This window comes from Bufo gargarizans, chromosome 11 (assembly GCF_014858855.1).
Source record: "Bufo gargarizans isolate SCDJY-AF-19 chromosome 11, ASM1485885v1, whole genome shotgun sequence".
NCBI lineage: Eukaryota > Metazoa > Chordata > Amphibia > Anura > Bufonidae > Bufo > Bufo gargarizans.
In genome coordinates, this window is record NC_058090.1 from 29,954,681 (window position 1) to 29,967,083 (window position 12,403).

General features: G+C 44.5%; 1 protein-coding gene across 1 annotated transcript in view; it reads left to right on the forward strand.

Moving 5' to 3' along the window:
• The window catches only part of CEP170B (centrosomal protein 170B), a 72,405-nt gene that overhangs the window by 16,202 nt on the left and 43,800 nt on the right, over window positions 1-12,403 (forward strand). The window contains 2 exon segments of the mRNA XM_044272187.1: window positions 2,840-2,980; window positions 10,625-10,714. Coding sequence (XP_044128122.1) covers window positions 2,876-2,980; window positions 10,625-10,714 — 195 coding nt within the window. The 5' untranslated portion in view covers window positions 2,840-2,875.

Consider the following 12,403-nt stretch of genomic DNA (forward strand, 5'->3'; position numbering starts at 1 on the left):
AAAATACTTTCACGATGAATTGTGTGGAAAGCCTGTGCTTTCTACACATAAGCATTTACATTGCAATGAACAGGTCAAGTTTCAGGTGACGTTGACCATGGGAATGTTGGTAGAGCAGGTGTGACGTGTGGATTAGCACATGAAAGAGGCTTAGTAAGTTCGTGTTCGGTCTGAAAGAAGCCTGTATGGCTGTTGTGACACACGTTTTCAGATATCTCTCCACTGTTAGAGACGTAAATTTCCTTGCCCCAAGGTAAAGTCTACGTTAAGGCCCCAAGCCATTTATAATACTGGTGTCTTATATGGCTGAGGTGCCTGTGTGCCCCCTGATGCAACAGGGTCCTGGTGCAACTACTAGCTCTGCAACTCAGGTAGCACCCTGGCCTAAGGGCAGACATTAAACTGAAGTTGGATATAATATCCTGTCTTATACCTAAAAATACTCTACAGAATAGGGCTGTGCACTGGCTGCCGTGGGTGGCAATGGCCACCATCTGATCTTACCCAGTGAGAACTGATTAAAAATGTGTCTGCCACCTGACTGCACTGACCTAGTTTTTCAATTCTGCATAGTAATTCTGCCTTTTATATATTTGCTTGTTCTGTCACTGTCTAGGCAGAGGTTGAATAAGAATTTTATTCACCCGTTTTTCCACCCATGGACTGTGAGGTCCATGTGTTTTACAGTACGTCGCCTCTCAGGCCCTGCACTAAGCATGACACAGTCTTTCAACTTTACACTGAGTTTTCCTTCAAAAGGGTTCTCTGATTTCTAGATACTGATGACCTACCCTCAGGATAGGTCAAGACTGGTGGGTCGTTCAATACCCGGTACCCCCACCGATCAACTGTTTTCAACAGCCGCTGAACAAAAGAGTGGATGGAGCCAGAAGCAGAAGGCTCCGTCTGCTTTGTAGTGGCCATCAAGGGAACGTTATGTGGACCACACGGCTGCAGAAGTCACTGGCTGCAGCCCGAGGAAAGTGACCAAGCAGCAGCGCTGGACTGGTGTGGGTACAGGAAGGGAATTGTTTTATTATTCTGCATGGCTCACGGCACTTTAGTTAAAAAAAAAAAAAACACAAACTCAGCAAACCTGTTTTAGTACAAATACTACTTCTCTTTTTATGAATCCACACCTGCTTTTGGCTGTTGGCACCTGAACATGAGGCAGCACCCTATTAGGGTTCTCTGGTATTAATAACTGGCACTAACGTAAGCTAAAAGTGCAGAAATGTTACCCAGCTTCTTGTCATAATTCAGTCGAGATTGGTAAAATGAAATTGGCATATGTGCTGACCTTTAGCGCAGCAGGTTGTGTATAGTGATGGACGAACATCTGCCAGGACAGTTCGCGAACGCGATCAAATGTTCGCGAACCTCAAGTTCGCAGCGGGTTCCATTCATTTTTAAACCTTCAGCTCATATTTGCAGCCAAGAAATAATTACTAGAAGTGCACAAATAGTCCCACAACATGGACAGTGACATACCAGATGTATTATTCGAATTTGCGATCTACATAATTATTTATTTTTCAATGCAAAATATCGGCAATATAATTTTCGCGTACGCTCATGCGCAAATGCAGTATACAGTACCCAAATGCACTATAAAGAAAGTATATTGGTATATAACACCCCGCTTCAATCAGTTTCTTTGGGGGGATGACTGGTATATCACACCAATAGAAATGATTTGTTCCAATAACGCTTGTCCCTCTATATACCTGCGGTATCTCAGCAGAACCGCACACAACTGCCGCACAATACAAATGCACTATAATATACTTTCTAACATAGAAAGTATATTATAACATTGTAAAAGGAAGGCAATCCATTAGAATATACATGACGATAAAACGTAACCTTTTAATAATGTTACTATGAGGGTCCATTCACACGTCCGTAAGTGTTTTGCGGATCCGCAAAACACGGACACTGGCAATGTGCAGTCCGCAATTTGTGGACCGCACATCGCCGGCACTATAATAGAAAATGCCTAATCTTGTCTGCATTTGCGGACAATAATTGGACATGCTCTATTTATTTGCTGAAACGGAAGCACAGATGCAGAAGTGCAGCTCCGCAAATGCGGATGCGGACAGCACATTCCGGCCCCATTGAAAATGAATAGGTCTTTACCCGCTCTGCAAAATATTAAAGTTAAGCAAAAAGCATAGATGTGGTAGGCAATAACAAGTGCTCAGCGGCACCACATCAGAAACCATATGTCCTGCCACAATCCAGGGGGGTTCCAGTGCACATTGGTGAATTCCAGGAGGGAAAGCAAAAAAACAACCATCCCTGGCCTAGATGATGATGTGGTATTGAAGGACAGGGTGGGCAAAGAACTGTCCCTGATATTGCCCTACGGGGGGGTGCTATTCTGGCCCTCATAGACCACAGACCACCCACCCTAGTAAGAGCGGCCCCGTCCGGAACCTTACCCTATATAAAAATGACCCTAGTAAGCCCCCAGGCCCCTGACTTCCAGGAGATCACTATATAGATCTATGTGTTTTTGACTCATTATAAAAGTATATTATAAGTATATCACACCCCTCAGTATATCACATCTATCGATAGCACACCTATACTAGTGCTTAAAATAACTTTTGTGGCCCTATTAGCTAGCGTTTGGTGTCCCTAACAGTCGGTCCCTGCTCCACACGGCAACCTCTCCCTACACTGGCAAAACACTGAATGTAAAATGGCGGCCAGATCTGGTTTATTTATTAAGGTAGAGGGTACGTCCATGTGCTGAAATGTCTCAATTGGCTGTCCTGTACCACCTGATGGAGCATTAAACTTACATGGTGCTTGTTTTGTCTCTGTGCAGGATGTTCACATGGTAGGTGCTTAGCCAAGAAACAAGATGAGCGCCACGTCGTGGTTCCTGGTGAGCAGCTCAGGCACTCGCCACCGGCTGCCTCGGGAGATGATCTTCGTTGGCCGAGAGGATTGCGAGCTCATGCTCCAGGTAAATGTCAATTACAGTATATCTTGGTATTGTACGTGTAATGTTGTTGTTGTAACTGGTATTGGACATTGCATTCATTTTAAGGTGAGATAAAAATGAAAAAGTAGACCCGATTTGCACTTGGCATCGTGGCTCTACCAGGTCCAAGAGACACTGACAGACTCCATTGACTTAGGGGGTCCTTCAAGGTTTTAGTTTTTCTTTCCCTACAATCCGAGAATAGCGGACAGAACCTTTGATTAATGCTCTCAATACAAGTATGAATGGAGCCTAAAAGAGCTGTGTGGTATGGATCCGTAAGGGTCCATTCACACGTCCGTTTTTTCTTTCCTGATCTGTTCCGTTTTTTGCGGAACAGATCAGGACCAGATCTGGACCCATTCATTTTCAATGGGTCCTGGAAAAAATCGGACAGCACAATGTGTGCTGTCCGTTTCCGTTGTTCCGTTCCGCATGTCCGTTTAAATATAAAACATGTCCTATTCTTTTCCGCAAAATTCGGATCCTGGTACAATACAAAGTCAATGGATCCGCAAAAAACGGAAGACATTCGGATGTCATTCCGTATGTCATCCGTTTTATGCGGAATCCGTTCCTGGAAACACATAACAAATTATTATTTATTTATTTTTTTTTTTTTCAAAGAAATCCAAACAACTTTATTTGATTATTGAAATGTATACATGTTTCCGTTTTTTGCGGATCCGCAAAAAACAGATGACATACGGATGACATACGGAAACATTTTCAGGAACAACGGATCCGCAAAAAACGGACCGAAAATCGGGATATAGGAAAATAGTACGTGCCATTGTTGCAGGCCCTGTGTATGCAGCTTTGCCATCTACATAGGCCTTTAAAGCAGGACTCGTAGAGGTATTGATCAGGTACTGTAGCTTAACTGCACTGCTTGTTGGAGTCTGAGGTAGTCTTAATCTCACTGGAGGCTCAGGCAGTTCCTGTACGCCAGAGTTTAGTCTGGTCAGACAAAGGAGCCTCAATTAGTGGTGAAACTTGATTTCCACCTTTTAAAATGGGTCGTCACAAAAAAGAAAAATCTATTTATTGACAGGGTACGACTGACTCATCCAGCCATTTCCATCAGTCCTATAGACATTGCATGGACAGGGCACATTTAAACCCCTGCTCACTGGGGTTGTGCAGTAAGAAGAAACAGGCCCCCATTACAGTGATCCGGGAGGCCCCCAGCAATCGGACATTTATCATCCATCCTGTCTATGCTGTAGAATAGATAGATTCAGATAGCATTGCACAAAAGCTGGACAGTACTGAAGCTGAGGGGCCAAAACCTGTCAAGTAGGCTGGTTGCTTAAACCATTTGGCTTAGGCCCCATGCACACAACCGTTTCCGTTTTGCAGTCCGCGTGTGCATTCTAATTTTCTCTTTTTTTTGTGGGACAGCGGAACGGACCTACGGATGTGGACCAAAAACACAGTCTTGTATATTTGGCCTTAAAATGAGACCTATTGAATTTCTTCATGTGTTGTTGCACCAAAGCCATTCATATCCATCTAAAGTTGATGAACATGGAGAATATCAACCAAAATCATCATTTGTCCGGCGAAATTAAATAATGAACAATTGCTGACTAGGGAGGAGCGAACCCGAACTTCACCTGGTTCGGTGTTTGGGTGTGTTAGGAGTTCCGTTATAGGTTCCGTAATAATGGAATATAATGGAATTCGTAGACGGAATGCAAAAAACAGGCCTTTAAGAGGCATTCCATTTTGATCCGTCATAATAGAAGTCTGTGGCCAAGCATAACGGATCCGTCTGGTTTCCGTTATGCAAGACGGAAAACAAAGTCCTGCATAACGGAAACCAGACAAATTCTATTATATTCCATTATAACAGAGCCTATAACTGAATTCCTAACCCACCCAAACCTGAACCTGGTGAAGTTCGGGTTCGCTCATCCCTATTGCTGATCAATCGCAGTGCGTTATCACCTAGAAAGTCGGCCATGTTTTAAATTTACATTCGTTAGTCACTAGTCCACAAATGATTTTTCTGATGTTTATTGAGCATGTGCGACCAAGTATGAACCACTGTAACGGCCAATATGGACTAATTTGTGTATGGCTGTATCGGCATAAGGATCATTCACTAGACAATCGTACGTTCAACCATCAACCTACATCTATCTAGTGTTTATGACCACCTATGCTCCAGGCTAAGCAGGTCTGTGCTAGAATAACAGTCATTGATTTAGTGTTCTCCCATTGTGTTTCATAGATAATGTTTATTTGTTTGGTAGGGTGGAGTGGAGATGACTCATGCTGATCCTCATGGTACCTTTTTATAACCCCTATGATGCCAGCCATTGAGTGATATATCATTGCATGTGTTCCGCCCCTGGCATTTTACTTGTTTTAACACATATATAATTATTCTCATTAATATTTGCAAAATGGGGGCAAAAGTTGGTGAGGATAAAATGTGAAATTAGCCTGGTGCCTCTTTAAGTGGCTCCTCGGGGGCAGATACAATCTGTGCGACTTAAATATCCCAGCGTGCTCTGTGTTAATCAGTACACTCGGCATGGATGGCACTATAGGGCAAGTAGTGAATGCATTAGCCCTTGCACTCCTGACTTCAGAGGGTCAGATGCCCTTCTGTCATAAAAAGGGACAGTAGGAAAAGAAATGGCCCATTTGCATTGGGGGCCCAGGGGCTTCAAGTTACGCCTTTGATTCTGGGTCTGTGAAAGTCAAATGGGGGACATGGTTCCAAGGGTTAACCCATGAAAAGTATTTCTCATCAGTGCAGATCGTAAGTGATAAACTTTGCATCACTGGGGGTCCGACCCCTGGACCTCAGAACGGAGGGTCCGTAAGTCCCCTTTATGGACGGAGCAGTAGTACGCATGCCGGTGCATCGTTCCATTCGCTTTTATGGGACTGATGTGGACAGTTACATAGAAACCAGCAGAATACACGTTAAGTATTATTGTGATAGCGTATTTTGCGGTTTGGGTTGCTGGAAGACATGACTCGCGTGGTGGGAATTGACTGCTCTCGTTTTTGTCAGATTTCCATGTATTAATTAACCGTCCCTTGTGACAAAGACCAGTGAGGTTATTCATTAACCACGGCTAGTGTGCACTGTGCAAAAAGGGAAGGTGACCACCCACAGAAATAACCTTACTTATCCTGCCTGCTTGCTATGGATTCTTATACTGTGCAAACTATTTTGACCTACATCTTCTCGGGTTATGTTTAAGATGGTTGTATTTATCATTACATCGGAAGGCCCTGAGCCCTCCATGGTTCCTTTGAATCCTATGGTGTTCTAGATTCATTTCAGCAGAACCATGTAGGATCCTGGTGCTGTAGCCATAAGATGGGCATTAAAATGTGCCCGCATTACAACTGAACCGGACCTTAGGGTGGTCATACACATTGGATGCATGCTGGCCGAACAGGACCAGATGACTTTCTTATGTGTTTGGTTGTGTCTCGACTCCATGGCAGATGTCAAGGGAATCTTTTTGTTCTCAAGTTAGATAACCTGCTGCCAGTTTAAGGCCCCATTACACTGACCGAACACTGGGCAGATGATCGTTAGCACGCATTTGTATGAACACTTGTTAGCGATGATCTGCTAGTGTGAACGCTTGTTCATTGGGTAATTGGAACATTGGTGTGGTCACCTAAATCATCATTTGCAGGCAGCAGTTTGTGGCGTCTAAACAGCGCTCTGCTGCCGGCAAACAATGATTCTGTATGGGGACAAGCAATGGCATTAGCGATACTAATGGAGGAGATCACTGCATGTAAATGCAGAGGTCTCCTCCACTGACGAGCAGGCGATTTCCGGGAAGGATAACTTCCTTTCCAACAATGTCTGCTCAACTGAACAGTGTAAAGGGGTCTTTTACTCTTTTTTCTTCGTACTGAGAACTGAGAATTGCCCTGTGTCTCGGTGCCGGTGATCACCTGACAGACATGCAAACGCTTACGGTATTCGTCGGGTTATTGCGTATTTTATGCAGCACATAAAATCATTGTTTGCGGAATCTGTATGGGGATAAATGATTGCAGTAGAGATCATCACCGGCAGGTAAATCTGGTAGCCTGTTCCAGCAGAGGAACAGACTACCGTAGTTACAGTATCTGGCATAGCCGGACAACACCAGATCCCCATTGACTACATTGGGTTCCGATAGGGATCGGGTGGGTTACTGGCATAAATGCTGGCTTTCTTCTATACAAATGCCACTACTTGACTATGTATGCAGCTGTATTTGTCTGCCAAAAGACTGATTTATGCTGGAAACCAGCCAATGCAGTACCCCAGAACTGGGGGTATCTGCAGTTGTTTACTGTTTTATGTAATGTGCTGCTATCTCATTCATTCCAGCAGGGGAGGTAATGGTTGGCAGGAACAGGGTTAACCACACTGTTCCTCACCCCTTGGTAGGAGTGGGCTGGTCCTGCTTCCTGCCAGGAGGTGGAGTTCCAGTCTCATGAGACAGAGAAAGTAAGGGAGAGAAAGTTCCTGTTCTGATAGTGGGGGAGTGTGGAAGCACATGTCAGAGCTCCCACTCCCAGGAACCGTTTCTTATTCCCCGTGAGACCAATAGTCCAGAGGTACACTCAGGAACCAAGTATTCATCTCCTGTGAGAACAACTTAATCCTGCCTCATGAAAACACTTGAGAGACAAGGCAGGAGATTATCAGCGAAATAGCAGCTTTTCAGAAACTGCTGCAAGGTGAGGGACAACAGCTCAGACACCACCACCTACCTAAACCATCGCTAGGCCAGACTATCATTAAGACAGTAGACAACTATATCCACAAGTGCCTGCTAGTGCCAACCTGTTGCCATCCAACCAGCCACCATACCTCCTTATCTGGTGCCAGAAGCTGCACTTTGTGTAATAAACACTGCTGGATGTGCCACAGGTTATACTGTTATACTTTTATTTGTGGTCTGATTCTTCAAACTACCTTTTCACTGCACCGAACTCCAAGCAGTGACGGCCTGAGGGAGTACATCATGACACATGTCATCAGGGCCACTACTACTCCCATCCTCTGCATCGGCTCCTCTGGAGCTCGCTGCAACGGATCTCTATTGGATCCCATTATAGTTAACGGGGATCTGGCGGTGTCAGACTATGCCAGATACTGTAACTCCGGTAGTCCGTTCCTCTGCTGGCACAGACTACCTGATTTACCTGCCGGAGAAGTGAACGTAGCCTGAGATCTTCATCCAGGGACCTTGTCATGACTGTAAATGAAGAAGTGTCTTATCTGTTAGTGCTCCTTTAGTGAGCTCCTCTTTAATAACAGAGTTATTGTACCAGCCTGCCATTCCCCTGCAGGCGATATTGCAGTAATCTGTGGGATAAATGACATCACCTCAGCTAGTGTACCTTGCCCTTTGTATACGCTCCAGTACGTTACAGCCATCAGGTCTAATTTGCATTACAGCCCTGACAAGGCCAGTGATGTCATCAGAAAAAGTCTATATATAGAGTAAACAGGAACGTAAGGCCAAGATTAACCATTAAATGCGACAGGTCAGGGAATTCCTGTGCTGTCCCCAGAGCAGATTCTGTGTTGGTAACAAATCTGCTAATAAAAAAAATAAATTAAAAGAATCATTATTAAAATTTAAAATTCTAAATAGATTTCTGTCAATATGAACAAAGGTAAATTGTGGGTCCTTGAAATATCCCGCTACCTTGATTAAAATGAAAATAGAGGTGGATAAGGATAAACCGCATAGTATAGCTACATGTTTCTGGAAACACATTAAAGGGGTTATCCCATGATTAATGTAAAAAAAAAGAAAATCAGACATCTTATAGTACACGACAGTCTGTTTCTAACAAAATTAGAACCAGCCCTGTACTTCATGTGGATCTAGAGATCCCCCCCCATTCATTGCTCCAATTAGTCTGCTATATCAAGCTGGCAGCTCAGAGGGTGTGTCCTTTCTGCTGCAGGATAACCCTTTAGGCTAGGTCTACATTTGTCGCGCTAGGGCACAACTACACTGCAACATTTGTCGCACCATTGTCACAACTCTATGGTGTCACAATGCCACATGCGACATGCCGCGACTTCGACGTGACGGTCGCAGAAAAATCCATCTCGTGTCGCAGTCGCAGCATGTCGCATGTTGCAGTGCGACGCCATAGACTGCCATTATAAAAATTGTCGCATGACATTGGTGACACAAAATGTTGCGCGACAAATGTTGCAGCGTAATTGTGCCCTATCTGTCGCGCGAAAAATGTCGTCGTGTAGACCTAGCCTTAAAGGGACACTGACAGGCCTTCTGAGCATAATTAGCTCTTTATATGCCCCCCTAGGTCTTATAATAAGTTTCCAATTCATATAAGTATTATCCCTGTGCGCATTGTAAAACGTTAAAAATAATCTTTATAATCACCTGTCCTTTCTGCCCAAGGGGCGTTCTTTGTGCCGCATTTGTGCCCAGCCGCGTCCCAACTGGCGGATCCTTAGACACGCCCATCTCATTAGTATTCACTTGGCGCAATGTGATCCCGGCGAGCGAGGGTGCCAGGCGCATGCGCAGGATCTCCGAATGTCGGGGACAGCAAAACACCGCCCAGCGAAGTGAATACTAATGAGATGGGCGTGTCTAAGGATCCGGCAGTTGGGACGCGGCTGGGCACAAAGAACACCCCTTGGGCAGGTGATTATAAAGATTATTTTTAACGTTTTACAATGCGCACAGGGATAATACTTATATGAATTGGAAACTTATTATAAGACCTAGGGGGGCATATAAAGAGCTAATTATGCTCAGAAGGCCTGTCGGTGTCCCTTTAAGGAGTTTTCTCAACTTCCATACAATCTTCAGTTCAAGATTTTAAATCTGGTCTCTAAACCCCTCTTTTACTGGTTGTTGCATGTTTCTGAGAATCAGGATGTAGGGGAGACATGCGTCACCACTCCTTAGGACAGTTTTACACAAGTCTATTCGGTCCATGAAATCCAGCTGTATTTGCCAGCTGTTTCTGTGTTCCGTCCTGACCTCGTCGGTACTGAACTGTACTGACAGCACTATGTGAGTACAATTCAGGTCAGGCGGGAACATACAGCATTATAAATCCTTATAATGCAGTGAGTTCGTGTCACAGGAGCAGCGCCCAGTCCGGGAAATACTGCTGTCACACGGAGCGTATTTCAGTTGCCCTTCGAGGGGATGAAAAAGCGGTGCTCCATGCATAACCTAGCACTCCATTCATCCTCTGCCTCGATCCCTAAAACGGCAGGACCCCAGGAAAATACTGGTAAATTTATGTCATTTTGGTATTGTACACTATGAACAATTTTGTCTCGTCTTTTGGTGCACGTTGATTGATGCTCCACCAATGTGAAGAGGATGAACTCCTCCGACCCCCTCTTATCACGCTAGGTTGGGCTTGCAGAATGTGGATAAGCACCTTTCTATTCGATCTACATTCATTCTCCTGGAATAATGGGATTAAAGTGTTTATTCTTTAACAGAATTTATTTTTCCTGGTGGCAAGATTCCCTAGATGTGATGTTCTAGATGTCCTCGGCTTGCAGGACGTACATATTCATTGTCTGCGGAGCTCTGACAACAAAGAATAAATTATAGATCTGTGTGTTCTTAGTCCCGCAGTGTGGATAAACAGCACGCCGTCATCAACTATGACAAGGAAAAGGACGAGCATCGCGTGAAGGACCTCGGGAGCCTGAATGGAGTAAGTTCACGAGCAATGTAACGTAACCTACAATTACAGTGTCCCCTCTCCTGACATGGCTGTTATAGTAACAATCCTGAAGCATCTATACTTGTGACTGTATGATGTACTATTCCTTTATTATTCCTACTAGAAGTTATGAATGAATTGCTAGCAGTCTGCAAGTCTCCAACTGGATGTTACCAGTTCCCCGCACACTATGACTGTCACGTAGGGCAGGGAACAGTGCAGCTCTGTAACCCACCCTCACCACTGTCCTAAATGGCGCCCCACAACTTGGTGACAGTCCCTAAGTACAGGTCAGACAGAAGGAGGTTAAAACCAGACAGGCAAAACCAGGACCGGATCACAATTTAAAAGCTAAGGTAAAATCGAGCCAGGTTCCAAAGCAGAGATACGTCAGAACCAAGACGAGATACAAATGCAGAGTCAAATACCAGATGGGGTCAATGCCAGGGGATCACTTCAGAGGAATAATCGGCAATCAGGAGCAAGGTCAGGGACAATCCAAAAGTCAGAATACCAGGGATCCAAACAATAGTACAATAAACGCTGGTGAGACTATAAAGCATGACTCCGGCTGCGTCCCAACAGAGAGGCCGGATCAGCCACTGGAGCATGGACAGGTAAGTATTTGACACTAACACTATCTAATTAGTGCTGCCAGTGTCAGGGACACCCCCTCAACTGGTAACACCCATCTGGACCTTCATTTCAAACTGCTAATAATTCATTCACAACTTCTAGCTGGAATAATAGAGGAATGGCACAACATAGAGTAATAAGAATAGATGCTCCAGAATTGTTATTACACAGGGAATGCAAGTAGTTACTAAAGAGGGGACAGGTCCTCTTCTCTAATCCTGAAAATTCGGTTTTGAGCACCTCATTCCCCTCAACCCCATTCTCAAGGAGATCCGCCACAGTCGTCAGCTGCTTGGGAGGACCTAGGCAGGAAGACCATGGCTGATGGGAGACTTTTTCCATCATTGATGGCACCGTTGCAAAGAATTAGAAAAACATGGCTGTGTTCTTAGACGCACATGTATCCATAGGTTGTGTCTTTGCAAAGCATCTCGGCTCCATTGAAGTGAATGGGGCTGAGCTGCAATACCATATACAACCTGTGGGCATGTGTGATGCTGTTTGGGAAGAAAGCGGTCATGTTTTTCGTAATGATGGACACTAACCTGATGGAGCTCTAGGGTGGCACAGACAGATAAAATGAACTGGTTTGCTATTCAATAGTTCAAAGTTCATACATTACGTGCACGGTGGCCTTGGCATAGTAGAAAATGATCCCTGTTCTTTGCATGCACTCTAGGCTTGGAAATCGGTTATACAGATACAAATCTAAGATTTTGTACATGAAAATAGTAGCCTTAATCTGCATCTTTTAATAGAAAAGTCCCTGCCGTCGCGTTCGTGTCTGGGTATGCCTAAACAGCTGCAAGTGATATTCATTAGTACATTAGTAGTTTTTTTTTAAAGGAGCACTCCAAGCAGAACTGATCATGTGCTATATCTAGTGTAGGGTCTGGGGGGCGGACCAATTCAAATACCGCCATGGAGAATCCCAACCCCTATGTTCCAAACCCTCATCCCCTGCACTATAAGACATAGTATTGGCTTTTCGCAGAGTGTTCCCTTTACGCTGGGTTCACACCTAAGCGTTTCGCAAACGCGCGT